Source organism: Zingiber officinale, chromosome 3B (assembly GCF_018446385.1).
Source record: "Zingiber officinale cultivar Zhangliang chromosome 3B, Zo_v1.1, whole genome shotgun sequence".
Classification (NCBI taxonomy): Eukaryota; Viridiplantae; Streptophyta; class Magnoliopsida; order Zingiberales; family Zingiberaceae; genus Zingiber; species Zingiber officinale.
The window spans coordinates 96,406,449-96,429,031 of NC_055991.1; the positions used below are offsets into that span (position 1 = coordinate 96,406,449).

The 22,583-nt window shown below is 36.9% G+C and overlaps 1 protein-coding gene across 1 annotated transcript in view; it reads left to right on the forward strand.

Annotated features, from left to right (window-relative positions):
* The window catches only part of LOC121967141 (D-xylose-proton symporter-like 2), a 62,357-nt gene that overhangs the window by 16,650 nt on the left and 23,124 nt on the right, over positions 1-22,583 (forward strand). The window contains exons 7-13 of the mRNA XM_042517187.1: positions 5,975-6,076; positions 6,154-6,522; positions 6,674-6,721; positions 6,812-6,874; positions 7,493-7,573; positions 14,543-14,641; positions 15,531-15,668. Coding sequence (XP_042373121.1) covers positions 5,975-6,076; positions 6,154-6,522; positions 6,674-6,721; positions 6,812-6,874; positions 7,493-7,573; positions 14,543-14,641; positions 15,531-15,668 — 900 coding nt within the window. The remainder of the gene's footprint in view (positions 1-5,974; positions 6,077-6,153; positions 6,523-6,673; positions 6,722-6,811; positions 6,875-7,492; positions 7,574-14,542; positions 14,642-15,530; positions 15,669-22,583) is intronic.

Genomic DNA, 22,583 nt, shown 5'->3' on the forward strand with positions numbered 1-22,583 from the left:
AGAAGTTTAGCTAGTAAACATGGCATGATTAAATAGATTTAAGCTAGATTTAATTTGAGTTTATTTTGATCCGTTTAAAATTAAACTAAATTTATATAAAACAATTTAATTAATTAATAATAGTATATTTTATAAGGTTAGAAATTATATTAATTTTTTTATCTTTCCTAATAATATATATATTTCTCATCCTTAAAGAGGCTTTGTTCTCTCTTATTATCTCTCTTGGACGGATGAATTAACCATAAATGAATGGACGAATTTTTTTTTGTGTTCCATAGATGGATGGAGGAAAAGATAACAGATGAAAAAGAAATTAATAGACGGAAAAGATAACAGATAACGGATGAAGAATAAAAAAACATGAAAATAGGGTAAAAAGACAAAAAGGGAAAAAATTTAAAAAACAATGGTCGTGAGGCCTCCTCGACCTGCCATGAGGTCGCGATGCTGAGCTCGTTGGTGAGCGAATTCATAAATTATGTCTGTGTCAACCAACATGGCTCAAAATCTTATACCTTGCTTCACACAACTCTACATTTGTTCTTGATCATCAATCAAGCTCACTCACCTCTTCCATAATCTCCACAAACATTATGAGTGTGAACTTGCACACACTCATAATCAAATAATTAGATATAAACACCTAATTAAAGAATTAGTCGAACATCAAACTTCTTGATAAATTCTAATAATAAAGGAGGAACCAATTTTCCAATGGCCCATCAAGCTCAATCACCTCTCCCATAATCTCCACATACATTATGAGTGTGAACTTGCACACATTCATAATCAAATCATTACATATAAACACCTAATTAAAGCATTAGTCAAACATCAAACTTCTTGATTAATTCTAATAATAGAGGAGGAACCAAATTTCCGATAGTGACATTAACAAGGAGTGGAAGACAGTTGGAGTGCCAATTTACGAAGAGTTGGCTTACAAGAATCTTAAGCAATAAGTTGTCAAGATCAATTTGAGATCTTGTAGAGAGGAACTCCACCATAGAGAACTCGGTGAAGGTACCGGCTTGTTTGATGCTTCCTTGGTGCAATAATGGTGACAGGGGTGGTCTCATTTGTTATGTCCTTGCATCCTTTGTCTCACCAATTTCAAGCCTTAGCCTCTATCTCCTTTTAAAAGGAATACTTTCTTTTAGTAAATCCTTATCCTCAAAAATAACTTTGAGACCATAAAGAATTTTAGAAAGAAATATTGCATTTCTTAGTAATAACGAGAGAATTATTACATTAGTATATATAAACTCTTCATAGATCTTTGAATCTAAAACTATTGATGTGAGACTAAACTTACTAGTCAATCATTACCTTGTATCTCATTTTTTGTTATTTTTACTACAATTGCCAATTCAGAAAGTTTGCTTGCTATTTTGCTTTTCATAAGATGCTTTTAATCTTATTTTTTTCCCCAATGATCCTTTGATCAGTCTACTCTTGGTAATAGCCAACTAGATACAATGTTTCACATTATGCTTCTCAGCTTGTGATATTGTCTTGTAAGTAATTGCCATCTCCATGACCTTCTAGTGCTAAAGTATCTCTAAGACTTATAGAAAAGTTTTACAAAACGATGTTAGACCAACTATGTTATATGGAGTTGAATGTTGCAGAGATGAGGATGTTAAGGTGGATGTTCGGACATGCAATGATGGGCATGATAAGAAATGAAAATATTAAAGAGAAAGTTGGGATTGCACCTATTGAGGGAAAACTTTGGGAGACATATTTAAGATGGTACGAATATGTACTTAGATGACCAATAACTGGCGATGTGAAACTATGACAAATATCCATATCAAATGAGGAAGACAAAAAAAAAAAAGACTTGGTTAACAATAATAAAATAAGATACAACAACAACAACAACCAAGCCTTTTCCCACTAAGTGGGGTCGGCTGTTTAGTTCATTTATATAGTAGGGGATAAAACTCAATGGCCTAGAAGGATCCATATAACCGATGCCACTTAGTGGGATAAGGCTTGATTGTTGTTTATTTTGTGTAAAATGTAATTTTGTCGCACACCTTGATAGAAGTAGATCTTATGACAGCTGGTTGACACAATCAGGTTTAATTTCATAGCTTTTTTCCTGACTTCCCATTGTTGCTTATATTATAGCAGAGCAGCTTCTTTAGTCCCACGTGGTCAGGTCCTGGAGATATTTATGTTCTTATGTGGAGGAAGTCTCCCCAAGTGGCTTGCCATTGTGTTAATTGGGATCCATTCCATGTTGGTAATAGAGCTACCCTTCCTGATCATGATCAATAATTAGGGAGAAATATCACATATCTTTCTAGAACTAAATCCATGGTAGTCTGGTTAATGGTGTTAAGTTCCATAGCCTTGGCTTGTACTGTCCAATTGTTAAGGTAGAGAGCTGGATTGCCTTCTTTACTGCACATGTGCCTAACCATTTGGGTGGATTAAGGCCCATAACACACTTGGTGTTAAATAACTCTAGCATGGCTTGTAGACAACAATAATGATAGCTTTACGACTGGTTATGCTGGTCAAATTAATTGCAAGTTGGACTATTAAGGGCAGTGGGTTACACGCCAAATAAATGGTAGGGAAGAGGAAAAGAAGATAGGGTACATGGCTTAGCATCATTACCAGTGTAGCAGAATCACACACAAAATATGGAATCACCCACACACCCAAGACACATTTGATTGAGGAGAAGAGAATTTCTATTGTCAAGGAATGAATGTCTTCTCCTCAGCTTGCAGTATATATAGAGAAGAAAAGGAAACAAAGAAAACCAAACTTTTACAAAAAGAAGTAAATTTGGACTGAGCTAACTAGTTAGAATAAAACACTTGCTTTCAAATGTCCTTCCTTTCCTTCTTTGATTTTGCCTCATTCACCTGCTCCATCTTTCTTTTGGTCCTCATCGTGCAATGTGAGATTTTAATTGGGGCGATCAAAGTAAAGTGGGTCTAACTTGAGTTGCATCATCCTCTCTTGATTGTGAAGAACTCTACACTCCAAACCTGCCAATCTTCGTTCAATCAAGTCTTGGATGGCAACCCATGTATCTTCACTAGTAGGCTGCAATGGACTAGATATTCTTGATAGGTTTCATTCTTTGTAATGATGGTACAAATATCTACTGCATCAATCTCTTCCCTCAGTTTTGCGTCTCCTTCAGCATGCTACGTTAAAGACGTGGCTATCTGTGGGCAAATCAAATCGCTATGCATCACGTTCCACTTGAAAAGCTTTGGAAAAAGTCAGGCAACGCTAGAACGAGAGCTTTGATAGTGCTTCCTTAAGGTGTTCAAAACTTTGTTGGGCTTTTGCATTCTAAGAGAATTCATTTTTTCTTCAAAACATACAGCATAGGGGCAATAATAGCACTTAAATTTTGGATGAACCACTGTTAGAGGAAGCAAGGCCATGAAAAATTTGAATGTTGTTGAAGCTTGAGGGAGTAGTCCACACTATGATAGCTTCAACCTTCAAATAATCCATTTGAATTCCATGCACCCTCTCCATGTAACCACAAAAGACAATTGAGTTTAAATTCACATACAACTTGTGTTCGCAAACTAGAAACACTTGTGCAATTTTTTCTGGAGATGTTGTATGTGATCCCTATTTTAGATCAATATATCATCACAATAAACCACCATGAACTTCTCCATAAGTTTAGCTTGGTTATCAACCTCATGTATACAGGGCATTCGAAAGCTTGAATAACATGGCAATCTCATTCACGCAATCCAAACTTGGTCTTAAAAGCTATCTAGCTATCTTCCACTCCTCACCCTCTTGAACTCTATTTAGCGACATGTGCTTCTAAGATCAATCTTTAAGAAGTGAGCCCTAGCTAGTTGATCGAGCAAGTTATCTAACCTCTGAATGAGAAATTTGTATTTCTTATAATCTTGTTAATTGCAGATTTGTCTATGTACATCCTCCTAGCTCCATCCTTCTTAGGAATAAGGTTTATATGACACATGGACTCATGGATTCTCGAATTAAACTTTTGTTAAGAAACTTGTTCACTTTTCTTGCAAAGCTTCAACCTCTGTGACATATGGACTTATGGATTCTCGAATCAAACTTTGGTTAAGCAACTTGTTCACTCTTCTTGCAACGCTTCAACCTCTGTGACATTTAGTAGCGAGGTAAGTTAGGTAGAATAACACCTGTAAATCAAATGAATGCGATGTTGTACATGCCATATGGGTGGATATCCTTTTGGAAGTTCTTTTAGGAGCCATATGGGTGATGTTGCCCCTTTAAGAGTCTAATCCAATCTTCTAAATTTTAGTGGCTTTCATCATCTTGTTGCTCTTCGCCTCTTCTTGTAGGTCTTGTAGAGGTGTACCCTTCATTATCAAGGGCATGCCTCCCACCTTGTTGACTTAGTAATGGTGAGTTGTCGACATTGTCTTCTTGATCATGCCCTTAAACACACCTTCCATCTTGTCGGATTGGCAGTGGAGGGTTGGAATCTTTCTCATGATTCTCTCGATTATCTCTTGCATGGTTCGATTAGAGATCCTCAACTCCTTGATGTCTCCCAAAGCTTATATAGATATAATGGGTATTGTTTAAATAGTTCCAATTGACTAAAATTCTTTCCAGTTAAATAGTCAATTGACTAACAATCTATTAGTTAACTCAAATGTGTTTCACTCAACTCAACACAATTCAATGACTCCAACTTAAAACTACTTTAGTCGAGATGTTGAGACATTGAGATTGAATTTTCTTAAAGCAGACTGAACTAGAAACAAAACCATTGTGTTCTCAAGCAAAACATTGTTAGTTGACTCAACTTTTTCAATCGATTGTATTTGCTTGAGATTGAGTTCACTAGTTGACTTTGATGCGAAACAACCTTGTTTCTTAGTTGAGCACATTCTTAAGGTGAAATTTACATAAACACCCAAGATTACAGCTTCTCGTAATCTCTCACTTCTCACATGCCAAGAGACTTCACCTTTAAATCTTCTTCAGTTTGCCAAGGCCTTTGGGTCTTCTTCGACTACTAGGAGGTCTCACCTATGTGTCTTCCTTAATGGTTCGTATCGTGCTCTTGATCAACCTTGACCTTTTGAGCATCCTGCCAACACGTGTTCGTCTTCTCCATATGCCTACCAAGACCTGATGGGACTTTTCTATTTGCCAACACCTACACACATTGAACTTCTAAATCTACCAACACGTTGAACTTCTCAATTTACTGACACCTGTTGAACTTCTCCATATTCCAAGACCTCTTGGATTTTCCTATTTGCTAAGTTCTTGTTGGACTTTTCCATTTGACAAGCATCTCTTAGATTTTTTTTCTTTTTCCAAAACAATATATCCAATCAAGACTGAAATTTCGGCATGGCGTGAGATTTTAAACCTTGAACCAGACACATGTAGGGCCTGAGACTTTTTATGTGTGGAGCTAGACGAGAGAGAGGGCTTGAGACTGCAAATGAGGGAGATAGAATCACAATGGCTTGACATTTGAATATCATGTTTGGCGTAATGGGAATAGTGTGCAAATGAAGGAGATGGGAATCACAACCGCTTGAAATTTGAATATCATGTTTGGCATAATGGGGATGAGGATGGATCCCGAATATCTAAAATTCCTGAATTCAAATTTATGTGGATGTCTGTGATCTATCTTAACTATTTCCTCACTCGAAGAACACAAATGAATCTTACTGTTGTATTTTTTGCTCTAATGCAAATCGCTTGAGTGGATTGCTGAATTACTAGAAATTTTACATAACATTGTTCCTTTGAATGAAATAAGCATCCTTGCTAGATGGTCATGATGAGATTAGCTTGATGCTGCATGTCAGATTTCCATCAATATCCTTTTTTTTTTGGAGTATCACGTTGATGTTGTTTTCTAGTCCTACATTTTCTTTGTATGAAATATGAGTTGGTATACAAGTACTATTTTACTTGTCTCATGGCAGTCTGATTTCATCAGGCTATGCATGCTGCTCCCATGTATATTGCAGAAACGGCACCAAGTCAGATACGAGGAACACTTATTTCTTTGAAAGAGTTTTTCATAGTCTTTGGGATGCTTGTAAGTCCTATTCTGTTATGCTGAAAATATCTTGCCTCAAATATTCTAACAGTCAGTTTTCTATTTTCTAAATGTAGTTGGGTTACATAACTGGAAACATTTATGTGGATTTGGTTGGTGGGTGGCGCTACATGTATGCAACCTGTGCCCCAATATGTATAGTTATGGGCATAGGAATGTGGTGCTTACCCCCATCTCCTCGTTGGCTGCTTTTGTGTGCCATACAGGGAAAAAGAAGCGTGCAAGATGCAAGAGAACTTTCCATTAAATGTTTGTGCCGTTTAAGAGGTTCAGCTTTTGATAGTTCGGCTTCGGAACAAGTTGACTTGATTCTGAATGATTTGTCTCATGCCAATCATGGAAAACAATCAACATTCAGGGAGATCTTTCAAGGGAAATGCCTTAAAGCACTCATAATCGGTGCAGGACTAGTTTTTTTCCAGCAGGTTGCCACTGAATGACTTCAATGTGCTAAAATATCCTAATTGATATTCTTAATTAATAATGCTACTTCCAGAATCAAAAGTTGGTTTATTGCTTAAGCGCTAGTATTCGTGTAATATTACCTATCTATCTGTTTTTTTTCTCCCATATCAGATAACTGGGCAGCCAAGTGTGCTGTATTATGCTGCAACCATTCTTCAGGTATTCCAACCAGTCTTGTGACCATTACAAAAGTATTTTGCAACAGTTATGTATCTTTTTCTTCTTATTAACAAATATATTTTGTAACAGAGTGCAGGATTCTCTGCAGCATCTGATGCTACACGTGTTTCTATTCTTCTTGGTTTACTAAAGGTCAACTTTGAATGCCTTACTGAGAAACATTCTGGTTTGTTTAACATTTCAAAATTCATGAATTTACTTATATGTGTGTTGCTATTGAGCAAAGTCTTGTAATAGTCACACATGTAAAAATTTATTTTGTTGATTGTTCATCTCATTATAGGATACTTAATTCTTGAAATTTGTATGTCTGATCAAAAGCGAAGTAAGTCTGAAAGAATTAGACTGGCTTTCTCGGTATCCTGGCTGGGCACAAAAATAGCACCTATTCATATTTGTTTGAATTTCATTTTCCTTCCACACAAATGATTATACCTACTTCTACATGCAGTTTTTGTGAAACAACAATGTACTCCAAATAACCATACGGTCCATACCTAACCCTCTCTCTTAATTCTTAGCACATCTTCATCCATGATAGCAATCTGTCACTATCATCATCAAGTTGGAATATTTCCAGCTATTTGCTTGTGTGAATACTAACTACTTAATAAATAGTTTTCACTTTAGTTCTCTTTTTTTAAAGGTTAGTTTATATGCTATAATCATTTAGTATTTCAACATGCTTTCTCAGGAAAATATAGTTTCTGTAAGGTTGCAAATAATGGTGGTTTTTGCTTCCTTGTGCAGCTAATTATGACTGGTATTGCTGTTCTTGTGGTAGATAGACTTGGACGAAGGCCATTACTTATTTCAGGTGTCAGTGGAATTGTAAGTTACATGCTATTTTCGTGCCATGACATGAGTTTTACACTCGTCAATCATCTTTAATTGGAAACTGTTTTTTCCTGATAAGCACAGAATATTTTAATATTGTTATATGGTGTCGACAAAGGTACCTTTAAAGTATTGTTCTGTGCTGGGTTTTGAATCCCCAGATGGGATGGTATGATTTTGGTTTCACATTATATAGATTGTAGGTTTTGTTTAGCATATGCTTCTTTTTTTTTTCTTTTCTATCAGAGTGTTACGAATGCAGCGGAATTATTTAACATAAAAACAATAAAGAGACATTTGATTTTACTTGGTTCACACCCCTACGGTGTTACACCCAAGACTATGCACTCAACGTGAGTCCACTAGTATCTCTCCTTTCCAGAGGCAGATAACCTCTTACAGATTGATAAGTACTATCACAAGTATGAAAGTAGGAATTAAAAGCACAAGCATAAAAAGAAAACAAACTCGTGATGATTCGGCTTGAAACCTGAATGCCGCGGCACTCCTCTTGTGCATCCTAGATCACACAAGCAAGACTTTGAGCACTTGAACGTGAGAGCTTTGATTGCAGTTGTTTGCACTTGATGTTGGAAGCATATGCCTTGACTCCCCTTTTATAGAGCTCGCTCGACACTCTTCCAGACGATTGGAAGCTCCTTTAGTTGATTGGACTTCCGCTAACTCGGCTGCAATCCTCTTCGATTGTAGATCTGGCTAACTTTTGTGACTTCATGTCCGTTGGAACCATAATTGTCAAAAGCACGAGGTGCAAATAGGCACTCAATGTCTTGGGGCTTTAAGCGCAAAGCGATGCACACATTTTATGGAAAAAAATGTAATAAACAAATGGACTATTATGAGTATAAATCTGATTTATATGAATTAATGAAATTTATTAATTTTTTTAAAAGCTTTTATATATTTTATTAAGATAATTTAATTGGAATTTATGATAGCCTATTCGAACTATCCCATTTAAGTTGGGAGTTGATTGAATTAATTAAATCCGCAGACCTAAGTTTTCGATCGGTGGGCATCACGATCCCTTACGGCTATGCAGGATGTGCCACAGGATGCTTCCAGCGGCTTTGGACCGCTGAAAGCATTGCTGGAAGCCTCCGGGACGCTAAAAAATGCAAAAGAGTACAAAAATTTAACAAAAAAGAAGACAAGAAGTTCTTACCAATGATCGAGAGGTAGATGCTTCTGGCGGTGAGAGGCAGACGAGTGACAGACCAATCAACTTAATGATCGATTTAAAGAGGGTTTAGGACTTTAAACTAAAAAAAAGGGAAAATTTCTGCGCTTTATGCAAAAGCGAACGCTTGTGCTTTTGCACAAAGCTTAGTGAAGCATGCGCTTTAGAGACCTCATGTGCTTCCGAGGTCTCTTCGGTCGTCCGAGCCTTCGTCCAACTGCGGTTTCCTACAAAACAAACATGCAAAACCTAATGCTTGGTCTACCTAACCAGTAGCTTCTTTTACCAAGTGTTCTAGCTCACCTACCGAGACTTCCTTCAAGTGTTCACTCTCAGCTAACCCTCTTGGACTTCACCAAGTTCCCAATTAGATTTGTCTAGTCCCCAATTAGGTCTTCCACCACCTAGTCTTGTTAGGACTTCCACTGCTGGGTCTCTGGTCTTTCATGGCCTAGTCCTACTATGTCTTTTTGTAGCCTGGTTCCCAACCAGGATTTCCGTTGCCTAATCCCACTAGGCCTTTCTATTGCCTAGTTCCAAGTAGAATTTTCACTGCTATGACTGTATTGCCGAGTCTCACCAGGACTATAGTCCCATCAGGACTTACACTACCTAGTTCCCAACTAGGACTTGCCACCAACTGCCAAGTATATGGTCCTCTCACTCATTTCTAAGAATTTAGTTAACTTTGACTTACTTGGACTCTATACTCAAATTGATCAACCTTGATCAAGTTACATGGTCACCCTTGACCAAATCCCTTTAAACATATTGTTCAATCCAAACCATCAAAACCCTCGAGGCCAATTACACCTACAACCTATCTTTTGAAAATTTCAAATTTAAATTCTGATTTTTAATTTTTGAATTTAAATTCTTATCTTTATCTTTTGAATCTATCAAATTTAAATTCTTATTTTTGAATCTATCAAATTTAAATTCTTATTTTTATCTTTTGAATTTAAATTCTTTTTATGATTATCTTTGTTAATTAATTTATTATTTAAGTTTGAATTATATAATTTAATTAAATTTGAATTGTCTTGAGAATTATCTTTATTATTAATTATTTTTTTTATTAAATTCAAATTATTTGAATTAATTAAATTTAAAATTTTCAAATTAGAATTTTCTTGATTAGTTGAGTTCTTAATTGAAATTCAATTGTTCAAATTAAAATTAGTTAGATTTAGGTTTAGATAATTATATAAGTTGATTTAATCAATATCATTGAATAGATCAAATATACTTTGATTATTAATCTGATCTAGGTCTAGATGACTTGATCATATTTTTGATTACTTTTATTATCCAGATTAATTAAATACAAATTATTTATTTTTTTATTGTTTGAATTTGTATTATTAATTGAATTAATAATTTTGAATAAATTAAATTTAAATTATCATAATTAATTGAATTAATTAACTTGCTAGGTCGCTTATTGCATTAATTCGAAGAAGCTAAGCTATCATCATTATATCAAGGGCATTTTCTTAAATCTTAAGTTTACTAACCTAGATCACTCACCTTGGATCCTTGGATTTCTTCTTCTCCGGATACTAGTTCTTGTAATGACTAGATTGCTTGCACTTGAAGCACACAACGCGCTCTTTGTTTTTCCGATCTCATGGTATCGGTTCCTCCTTTGCCGTCGGTTGTGTTGTCTGACTCTTAATAGTAGGGCACTTATTTTTACAGTGCACTCTATCCCTACACTTGAAACATATAATAAAAGGACATCCCGATGCACGAAGCTTCCACTATGCGAGATCCGGGGAAAAATCCATTGTACGCAGCCTTATCCTGCTTTTTGCAAGAGGCTGTTTCCAGGATTCGAACCCGTGACCTTTTGGTCATATGGTATTTAAAATTTTACCTTTTGTGATCTTGTTAGGGCTCTCCCCCTCAATCTCTGGCATACTTGGCTCCCTTGGCGATTAGTCTAATCAAGATTCTGCTTGGCTCTGATACCAATTGTAAGAAGATTGGACGTGCTAGGAGGGAGGCGGGCGGTGAATAATGAGTCTCGCTCTCTCGCTTGATTCGTTGAGTTCTTTCTTTCTATCAGATTAGCACTTGCATCATAATACAATACACAATAAAGACACAAAGAAAACATGAGGTTTACTTGGTTCCCAACTCTCAGAGTTAGTATTATAAGGCCTATGCACATGAAGCGCTTTTCCACTAAGCCTATCTCCTTGCTGGAACTTTTCCAAAGGTGGAGAAAGCTCTTACAAGTTTGTCTCACAATCACAAATGATAATGATGCAAGTGCATGTAATATAATAACAAATTATATTGTTGATACGGTCTGGAAGTCCTAAGTGTCACATACGCCTAGTGTGTCCCGATCGCACGAACAAAGCCTTGAGATTTTTTCGGAGCACAAAAGAAGAGTATTGAGAATTGAGTTATCCTTTGAACTTTGATCCTGATGTTATGTTATAGAGTTTTTTCGGTTGACCTAAAACTTAGTTCGGTCCGCCAAGCTCTTTGTGATCTAGAACGAGCCCCGCAATCTCATCGTTATAAGGTTTATTGGTCGACCGGAACCTTTCCAATCAACTGAACTAGATCAGTCACCAAAACTAGACTCAAACTCGAGTCTAGCCACTCAAAGTCATCTAGTTTAGACTGGGTTTTCCGGTCGATCAGACCCACCACTGATCGACCGGATTGGTTCAAGTCCAATTCGACATGGGCCAAGTCCGGTTCACTTTGGACTTGGTCTAGTTTTGTTGGGTTGCATTTGTTTGCTCTTCGTTTTGCTTCATCTCCCGATTCCGATAAAATAATCATACAAAACACAAACAAACAAACAAACCTTAGTCTACTTGATCTAGGGCTTACCTCTTGCTCAGAGTTTTCTTCTACTTCTAACCACCCAAGGTATGCTCTCTTAGGATTATTTTCTTTACCAAACATCTGATCATCTTGACCTGGAGGACTTGCCATTTGCTAGACATCGGATCATCCTTGACCTGCTTGGACTTTCCCTTTGCTAGAATTATGTCAACCTTGACCTGCCTGAACTTTTCACTTGTCAGACATCAGGTCATCCTTGACCTTCTTAAACTTTCCCTTTACTAGCCATCTTACCTCAACTTTCCACTTGCTAGACATCATATCATTCTTGTTACCTGACTAGACTTCTCACTTTGTTAGTCATCCAGTTAATCTTGATCTGACTAGACTTATTAATTTACTTTCAAACATCTGGTCCTGTTTGGACCAATCTTTCATCAACCTTGACCAAGACACAGGTACATTATCAAATATAAAAACCGTGAAGGCTGATTGCACCAACAAATTGTTAGGCAAATATTTTGAACAACTGCATAATTATATCATCTACTTTTATAATTAAATCATGCACGAACACAAGGTAAATTTCCTCAAAAGAAATCCATTTTACATTGGCACATCCACATGATATCCCTCTACGATCATTTATAACTTGCTCTATAAAACATCCATCAAAATAAATATTAAGTATGAATTTAGAATATCAAACAAAACCAAGATAAGAAACATGCCATAAGTGATAGGCTTTTCATGTGAAGATGGAGGAGAGGTGGCAATGTAGTGATAAGGATATGTGTAGCGACATAGGTGTTGTGCAAAACAAAACAAGGGATAGGGCACCAGTTGGGAACATGGGTTAATTAAATTGGCAATTTTATACATAAGTCCACATTTATTTATTTTTTCAAAAATCACAACTAAGTCCTTTGAAATTTTCAATAATATAACAACTATACATACTAATACATGATAAAAATCAGTACTTGTTAAGAAGCCGCCTAGATGAATTATGTATTCCACTCTATATCACCTTTTTTATTATCCTATTTATATACAAATATATGGAGTGCACTATACGGTGAGGAATCTATGCATTGAGTGTTGTCTCATGCATGGTTTAAAATTTTGACTTGTGCTAGAGTTTCAGTACCATATCGAGTCGTGCTGATACAGTTTTGGTAGTTTTTTAATTTTTAAATATGTGTATATTAATTTATTAATATTTGATTATTAAATATGTTATATTTTGAGGTAATGAATTTATATTTCAATATTTTCTTAGAATACAATGTCTATTAAATTTTTATAAAAATTATTAAAAAAATAAATAATTCTTAAAATTTAAAACTCATTCTAAAATTATAAAAATTCTTTGAAAGGCCCAAAAGATAATTATAAAATTATTTAAAATTCTATTTTTTTAAATGTATTTATAAATTTTTTATTTTTTAAAATTTATTTGAATAATTTAAGAATTATATTTTAGATTATTTTAAATTTATTTTTAATTTTTAATATCTATTAAAAAATAAATTATTTTATAAAATATTTATTAAAATTTAAAATTATTTTAAAATAATTCTTATATTTTATAACTATTATTAACAATATATTATATTAATAATTATTATATATAATTAAATTTTTATTTATAATAAAAAATATCTATTTAGAAACATAGAAAAATAACTTTAAAAAATCATGACAGCAAGTGTCGTGACCTTGTGGAGGCTGCCACATGGTTGTGACACCCACATTACTTCCGAGGAGGGCCTCGACACCTTTCATGCCTCATGACCTCGCTTGCAATGAGCTTGGAAATGGAGGGGTGCGTGGGTGACCTTGCGATGACCTCGCGAGGCTTTGCGGCCATGGTGTCGATTTGTATCAAAATGATAAATATTGTCGGTTTCAAGTGGCAGGGCACAAGATTTCTTTTTTTTTTTTAGTAATTTAGGTATCTAGGATCGTACAACTAATCTTGGAGGTGTCTAGTTAGGTCCCATGGGAATTTTTCATTAGCTATTAGGGTAAATACGGAAGCACAAGTGGCAGAGTAGTCCTAGAGGTTCAAAAGCGGGAGGCGAATTTCTTACGCTCCTTGGGTGCATGGGCAGTCCCAATGTGTGCTTTCAAACCATGGTCTCACATTCATATCCATGATACTTGTATATTCACAACTATAATCCTTGTATATTTATAAATAGGTTTATATCAAAACATGATGGATCTATAGAAATATTGATGTGCTTAACCTACTATTAATGAAAACTGAAGGAAAGAAGAATAAGGAAGTTAGACATTTGCTTCTACAAAAACAAAGTTAATTTTAGATTAGTCTTAATCCAACTTTTAAGATGTATTGCTATCATGCCCTATGCTAACAATGTAAACAATCATGAAGGAAAAAAAAAATGTGACAACTAAGCAGACGACTACCTTCTTTCTTGTGTTTTACTTGATTAATTCCTGTTAGGCAAGTGTGACAACTAAGCATACGACTACCTTCTCCTATGTTTTACTTGATTAATTCCTGCTAGGCAAATGTGACAACTTAGCAGATGTCTACCTTCTCTCCTGTGTTTTACTTGGCTAAGTTCTGCTGGTTGAGAATTTATAAAGGTTTTGGCATCTAGCAGAGGGCAGATGGGAGACTTCATGCTTTGAGACGATGTTGAAGTCAATTGACTATTTATTTCCCTAAAAACTCAGTGTTAGCAAAGAGATTGATCTAGAAATATTATTATTAGTTTCGCATAAAGGATAGGGGTACATTATTACGAACAAATACTCACAATAGTTTTGGCACTTGGGTAATAAGACGAAGGAATGTGTCTTTCTTATTGGTGAAATTTGTTAACAATGTTGTTGGAGCATATTGCATGTAAAGATTATTATGATCATTATTGTTGTTATTATTATTATTTAAGTATTTTGCCTTGTGATTGCAGACAATCTCCTTATTCCTTCTTTCTTCATACTACACCTTCTTGAAGGATTTACCCTTTGTGGCCGTGATTGCATTGCTGGTGTATGTTGGATGTTATCAGGTATTGCTTTGCGATAATCTTTCTTCTCTCATTATTTTTATAGAACATTCAATGTTATCGATATTTGGAAATTGCTATAATTGACAGTAAAATATGTTAGCATACAAGTCATATCAAATTCTTTCTGATCATCTCAGTGGTTTATGCATGCATCTATGTTATAAACAGAAGATCCACCTGTTCGTTATCAGGCACTAGTTTCATAGTCATTCTTGTTTAGGATTGGATCCTTCTTCATGATTGGTAATCTGCTTTAGTTTCAACTAGTTCATGCCATTAGTCTACTATCCTATTTGTAAATGCACACTTTTCCAATCTACACTAGACCAGCAAAAGACCACCAGGCATCAAGTAAACTAGTCTTCCACATTGGATTCTTTGATCATGCCAACAATCTGATAGGTGAAGCTCTATCATCACTAGGCTTATGGTACAAATAATGAAAGAAAAACTTCACCAATTTCCCAGGATTATAAAGGGCGCTAATTATGTAGTAAATGACATCTCAAGTATTCCTCCTGTTAAGATAACAATGATTAATCCTAATTGTGGTCCCAAAAGCTGGTGACAACATATGTTCATCAGGTGTGTGCTATTTGGTTATGTTTCTCATTCTTTTGCATGATGCATTGATACACTTTGACCTGAAAGTACGAAACATACTTTGTCATGCACTCATGCTCTGGAAAATCTTCACTTTTTTGGTGTGTGTGAATGCTGAATGTTGAATACATTAAAAGTCTGTAAAAAGAACACTATAATACTAGCTTTAGAAACCAAGTCCAAAGTCCTATTGTCTTTTTATCTCCTTTAAGTTTAATATGCTGCTCATAACGAGCTAATAGTAGATGTTTGTTTTGTTTTCCTGATTATTGTCTCATCCTTGCAGTTATCATTTGGTCCAATTGGTTGGCTGATGATATCAGAAATTTTTCCCTTGCGATTAAGAGGTCGGGGTTTAAGTATTGCAGTGCTCGTTAACTTTGCCTCAAATGCATTAGTGACTTTTGCTTTCTCACCATTGGAGGTACTTTTTATTATATTTTCATTATTTTTTCTTTTCTAATTAGATTGATTGAAGGGGAGCCTTGGCGCAACGGTAAAGTTGTTGCTTTGTGATCAAAAGGTTACGGATTCGAATCCTGAAAACAACCTCTTGCAAAAAGCAGGGTAAGACCGCGTACAATGGACCCTTCCCCGGGACCCCGCATAGCGGGAGCTTCAAGGCACCGAGCTGTCCTTTTTTTTCTAATTAGATTGATTGTAGTGAAAATAACAGTAAATCTCTGATATGGTTGTCAATCATTAGTTTTTTTTAATAATATTATTCCATTAAATCAATTAGAAAACTACCAGTTCAAGTAACCCTCCAGAGTAACTAGTCTGCTCTTCTTTGATACAATTTTAGCAACCTTTTCAGCTTTCTTGTTACCATCCTAACATACCTCCATATCTTAGCCCGTGTTTAAAACACCGTGCCGAGCCGGTCAAAACGGCTAAAACATCTTGTTCCTTACTGACATCGGCACCAAGCCCCACGAGATTTGGGAGGAGTTGTGTGACCACGCAGACACAATGGCGGGGTCGCATGACCCCGCAACAACAGCTGAGCGGTCACATAACTCCACTGTGGTCGCCACAAAGGCGTTGCGCGGCTGTCGCGGAGGGGTCGTGCGACCACGCGACCGCCGCGGAAGGGTCATACCCCTGCAACCGTGCCAAAGGAATTGTGCCACCCTACTACCATTGTTGAGGGGTCGTGCGACCTAGTGACAGTGCCGAAGTTGTGGGAGCTCGTGAGTGGTGTCGGCTTTTTTTTAATTAAAATTTAGGTTAGTTATTTTAATTAACTCCTAACTATGATAGAGATAATTTAAAGAGACTTTATTAAAGCTGATAAAATTATCTAATTAATTTTATATAACATTTATTTTATTAAAAATTATAATAAAATTTTTATTTATTTATTTATCTATTTTCATTTTTTTCTTGTTTTAAAAGATTATTTTTTATATTGTTTATTTTTAAAATATTTATGTTAAATATTTTATGTTTAAAAATACTGAAACTATATTGGTACGGCACGATACAGTACGGTTCTGGTGTAGGACCAAATCATTAGTACGGGTCGAAATTTTAAATCTTGATCTTAGCAACTTGCCTTATCAAGAAAAAATGCCATCAACTAAGACTTGACCTGCCAAGGAGGGTCATTGTCATCATAAAGACTATTGCAATATTAAAATCTCAATCTGTGCAAGTCAACTTGGTGAAAATTTTTAGTTTGTTCATTGACTGGTATGGTTGAAGTTACGAAATCCTTGGTGCGCTGAACGAAACTTAATGTCTACCCTTGCAACTTTATTGTGAGATGCTTCCTTTGTTGGCATCTTCCATGAGAAGTTTTGTCTTATCTGAATAGTTTGTCACATCGAGCTCCTCGGCCCTTGCTTTGTGAGAAGCTTCAAACTGGTATGTGCTGAACCACCCTCCTTCATGTTCAAACTCTAACCTCCTCTACACCGAAACTCTTTGACATAGAAAAGCAGAAATATAAGATGCAATCCTCAGCCAGAGGAAAATTACCGATTCTCACCTAGAGTTAATTCAAAAGTTGTTCATTACATTGGATCTTGACCTCATTTTAGAATTTGATAACATGACCTATTCTTTATAAAATAAAAGATCTTTTCTAATAAAATGCTAATTATTTTAATAAGACTAACTCTTTAAAAAAATAATAATATAAATTTTTAAAAGTTTTAATAAATTATAAAAATTAGCGACTTAGACAACTTTATAACAAAATCCTAATTATCCTAATAAAATTTGATTGATTTTTTATAAAGAAATAAAGTAATTTTTTAAAAGTCTCAACAAATTACCCAAATCAATGACTTAATGACTTTTAATAAAATTAAATTCTAGACTGTATTATTCTCCTCAACTGAAGGGAAGTTAACTTCGTCAACTGGGATGGTGGAGCAATTGTGAAGTGGAAGTGCCTTTTTAGCCGAATCAAATATTTGTTGATTAATTTCTTTGATCATTGCTTTGGTAACTTGGACTAGTAGATGCTAATGTGTTTCCTTGTTTGTATTATTGATGCAGGGACGAACGAGTAATTTTAGTATTTTTTTATTATTTTGTTAAATTAGGTTTGTGATGTTATTTTAGTCTTTTGCATATTTAGGGTTTCAGTATTTAAACACTTGTTTAATTGTTTTTAGGGATTTTTTTTATTAATAAGAATTTGCGACCCCTTTGTTCTTTCCCAAACATCGAATTTGGTTGCTTATCTCTTGATATTCTACAGAATCAACAGGTTTAGAAGATCGCGTCTGGTACTCGTGCGCAAATCAACAGGGTTGTGGAACAATTTACTGAAAGAATGGCAGCGATGTTGAGAATCTTGAATAGAGACACCTAGTTCAACACAATAGCTATATCATCAGATAACTTCGGATGTGAAGGACGTTTATGAAGAGAATGTTCTTGATGAGGAGGAAAGAGTTTTTATTTACAAGGAAGACATGGATGGCAAGATCGAAATCTTCGGTGATTCAATTTATGACCATGTTTCGGAGGACGAAGTCGATCTTGAGGAGAGGGTGGACCCCAACGGGATGGCAGCCGAAAAGACGACCTTGTCCACGGCGGTGTCAAGAAAGATTTCTTAGAGCTCACCCAAACCCTACCCTGGTAGTTCCACGGCGTCGCTGCGTTCCTCGCTCCTTCCACCACCTCCTTTAATCCTACCACACTTGGACACGATGAACCCCGAAGCGTTCTGGGATTTCCCCTTTGTCGAAGGACCTCAGAGTCACCTCACTGAGATCGGAGGGAGATTCAAGTCCGTCATCACCAGGCCCAAGGCAGTCATGGAGATCTCCAAGATAGCATCCCCATTCATTCATTTTAGGCTCTGGAAGAAGATGTTGATGGAAGGGGCATGTTGTGAAGCAACAGTGTGAGGAGGTGTTAGTCCCTAAAACAAATATGGAATCGTCACATTAACGACCCCCCACGTGACGATGCCACGTTGATGGAAGGAGGTTAATTAGGAGCACAAGTGTTAAGTGCATGGTGAGACAAACACAAATGATGCACTCCTTGGGACTCGAAGCTTGCCCACTATAGGCAAACTACCATGCATTTACCATCTATGCCAAGCCCGGGGCAGGTGTTAATCCCTCAAAATATGATGGTTGATGGTTCAGATGATCTATTTGATTTCATTGCTTCAGCTTTAGCAAATTTTGTTGCTTATGAAGATGAGGATTGTCACCTTCCCGATAACAGCAGAGGTTTTGTTGTATCATTTGGATCTTTGCTTGGTTTCTTACCTTACAGACATTTTGGTGCGAAGCGGAAATTCTTAGCTTTTGAATCATGATTAAGGAAAAAGGGGGTGATCCCTCCTTATACAGGCAGAATCTGAGCATTGTGGGCAGTTTTGATGTTAGCAATAAAATCCTTGAATTGGAGCCTATATCTCAAGAATCTTATAAAAAACTGATGTGTCACCATCATAGGAAAAATTTGAAGAACTTCTTAAAGCATACAACCTGAAAAAAACCAAGTTCCTACCATCTTTTATGGGTTAGAGTGTAATTGTCACGCCCCGAGAGTAAGGGTGTCCAATCGAAAATCGGACAGCACCTCCCTTGTAACAGTGACAATTGGGACCAATATGCATACACAAACGACATAATAACATATTCATCAGCCCACACGGCTGGAACATACATAACCACGCAATTTATATAATACAGCCTACTCTGCTGGAACAAAACAACAACACCCACGTAGTTTATATCACTAACAGTCCACACGGCTGCACTGAAAACACAGCGAATAACGGAAAGAAAACCCACAAATGCAAAGTCCACAAAACATCGCAGATACAAAGTCCACAAAACCAGTGTCAAAACATAGTTAGTTCTCACAGCACCAAATCCAACGAATACGAAATGCAAGTAAAGAGAAACAAAAACCAAAATCATTCCTCGGATATGACGCAGGACTGGCAGGCAGCATCCCTCCAAGCATCCATGATTCATATACCTGGCGAAAGGAAACCAGTTTGCGAGGTGGTGAGTACAGGAACTCAGCGGGTAATAGACAGATAGTGTCTGAACAAAATAAATAAATAGAGAATGTCAAAAGGAATATAGTCTCATAAGGAAAGATAGCAGATACTACCATGATGTCAAAATAAATATTCATACCTGAAGCCATATCCTAGGCTAACAATAGAAGGTCAGGGGTGACACAAACTTGCTATAGTACTGCCTATAACTACAGGGGTAAATATATGAGATGCATCCATTTTACCAATAAATAAACCAGGGTCTAACCACCTACAACGAGTGTATATCTCAACATAAGTAAGCATATCAGCATAAGTGAACAACAGTAGTAAACGATGGCATTATAAGTAATCAATAACAGTATATGTAAACAGCAACAGCCAAAGCAAGTATAATAACAGCGTATGCACGGATGGTCACTCCCACCCATCTCTCTGCACCATGACCCCTGTATGGTCAAGAGGCCGGGTCAGTGACAGACTGTACATCACTCCAGCTACCACTCTCTCAAGTGGCCGAGGGGACAGTTGCATAGTAGCTAACTAGTTATGTCTGCGACGGGGTCCCTGCTGCTCGCAACTCCAGCTATCACTATCTATGAGTGAGCGAGTGGAAGCACGACAGGACAAGCGACATCTTCTCCAGCTATCACTACCTATGAGTGAGCGAGTGGAAGCATGACAGGACAATCGACATCTGCTCCAGCTACCACTCTCTCAAGTGGCTGAGCGTGCGGCCCTGATAAACGACTCTCTCGACCACAAGGGAGAATTTGTCGTTGATGTGCATGGAATGATATGATGCGCAAGATGCAACAGTCATCATACAAATATAAGCAGAAATTAGGTATGCTACATGAAGCCAGCATGCTCAATACGGAATATAAATAAACAACAATCAAAACTTGCAAACATGACATCTAGTATCTGCTACGTATCATGGATAACAATGAGAGACTGTATAGATATGGAAACGAATATCTCAAAAATCGAGTGGAAGTATCAAACGCAGGAAAAATAAGAGTGGAGTCAAGGTAAAAGTAATTTCTAACCAAAGATAGCTCATGCACTAAGTTCAAAGAACTAAAGAGTCAAAGTAAGAAGTACCCGCCTTTAATATGTAGTCTGAACCAAATCACGCTCCATCACATCAACCGTCTCAATCAACGTCCTGCACCAGCGCACACAAATTAGCCATCTTCATATGAATCAAATGGCTAATACCAATTCTCAAACCGTATCTAACCAAATCCTAGAACAACCTTCAACCATCAGCCTTTTTCGAAATGGATGCATAAAAACAACCAAACCCCAATAGCCGGTTCGGTTCAAAGAATCAGCTGCATCGAGAGAACACTACACAGAGCCCCGAAATCCAATCAAGATCTCATAATCTCCAATGCAAAGCACAATGAAAAGTCATTTTAAACACAACTTTAACTCTGTCCAGATCCGAAACTATCACAAGAACAGAACCCATTAGAACCTCACTACAACCTATTAAATCTGTCCACTACATCACGGCCAGGTCGGAAACAAAACATAACTCCATTACATCCAAATCCCTTTCAAATAGAACACAGCCAATACAAGAAAACAAAACTTGATGAATTGCCCGTCCCAATCAAGCAAATCTATCTGAAACTTCAAAATCACCAAGGAAAAGCCAGAACCATCTTGGAAATACATTAAAACTCACTGAATTTGCCCCCAAAACTGTCAATTCCCAAAGTAAACAAGAACAACATTGGATCAAATCCCCCACTTCCCAATTCTATCCAGCATTAAAAAAAAAAAACTCCATGAAGATGCAGAGACATCATTGGAATTGTTTTGCATGCCCACTCCCAATCTACTTCCCAAAACCCATACTTAGAGAGGGGATTATACTTGTAGAAAATTTACACAAAGCAAACACGAACTTTCACTTACCAAACCAATCAGAAATCAAGAAAAAGAACAATCCTAAAACCCGTACAAGGAGAAACCAAGCCGATTCAAATCTCTCTACACAGAGCAGTAAATCGAGCATTGACACAAAAATCCGGACCATCCTCTAAATCCCTATGCTCAGCTACCAAGGAAAACAAACTTCCATACCTACTAGGGAAGCCTACTTGCCTTTTCTCAGGGTTTGGAGAAGTTCCGCTTCGAGAGAGGAGTGCTGGAGAAGCGGTGGAGAGGGGTTAGTGCACAACTGTGTCGGCAGCAGGGCTCTGTTTGGGCTGATCTGAGAGAGATGGGAGGAGAGGGAAGGGTCGCGACTCTGGTGCTCGCCTGAGGGAAAAGGAGCTGCGGCTGTGGCTTGAGGGAGAAGAGGAGGAAGATCTTCGGCTGCGGTGCTCGCGTGAGGAGAGACCCACGGCTGTGTGTGGTGCTCGAGCGAGGAAGAAAGGTCGGCTCAAGTGCGGGAACTCGCGGGAGGGAGAGGGAGACCGGCAATGGCTTGGGGAGAAGAGGCTCGACGAAGAAGAGGAGGCGGCGTCGCGAGGTGAGGCTTGGGGAAGAGGAGATTGGCGGGTGAATGGGAGTTAGGGCACGGGAAGATTTTTCCTTTATAGCTTAGGGATTTGTAAATTAAACCCTAGATCGATTTCTCAATCAACTCCCACCTCCGGGTATCCCAAATAGGCTTTTCTCGAGCCTATAAATGCATCCCCTCAAAATACGTCATACGAGCTCCGAAAAAATCTCAAAAAATTTCTAAAAATTTCGTTAAGGTTATTCCTCAAATAACCTTATTATTTTATTATTATTTGGGTGTCGTATTTTACATTCTCCCATACTAATAAAAATTTAGTTCTCAAATTTACTGTTCAACTGAGGGATCCTCATCCAAAGATAACAACT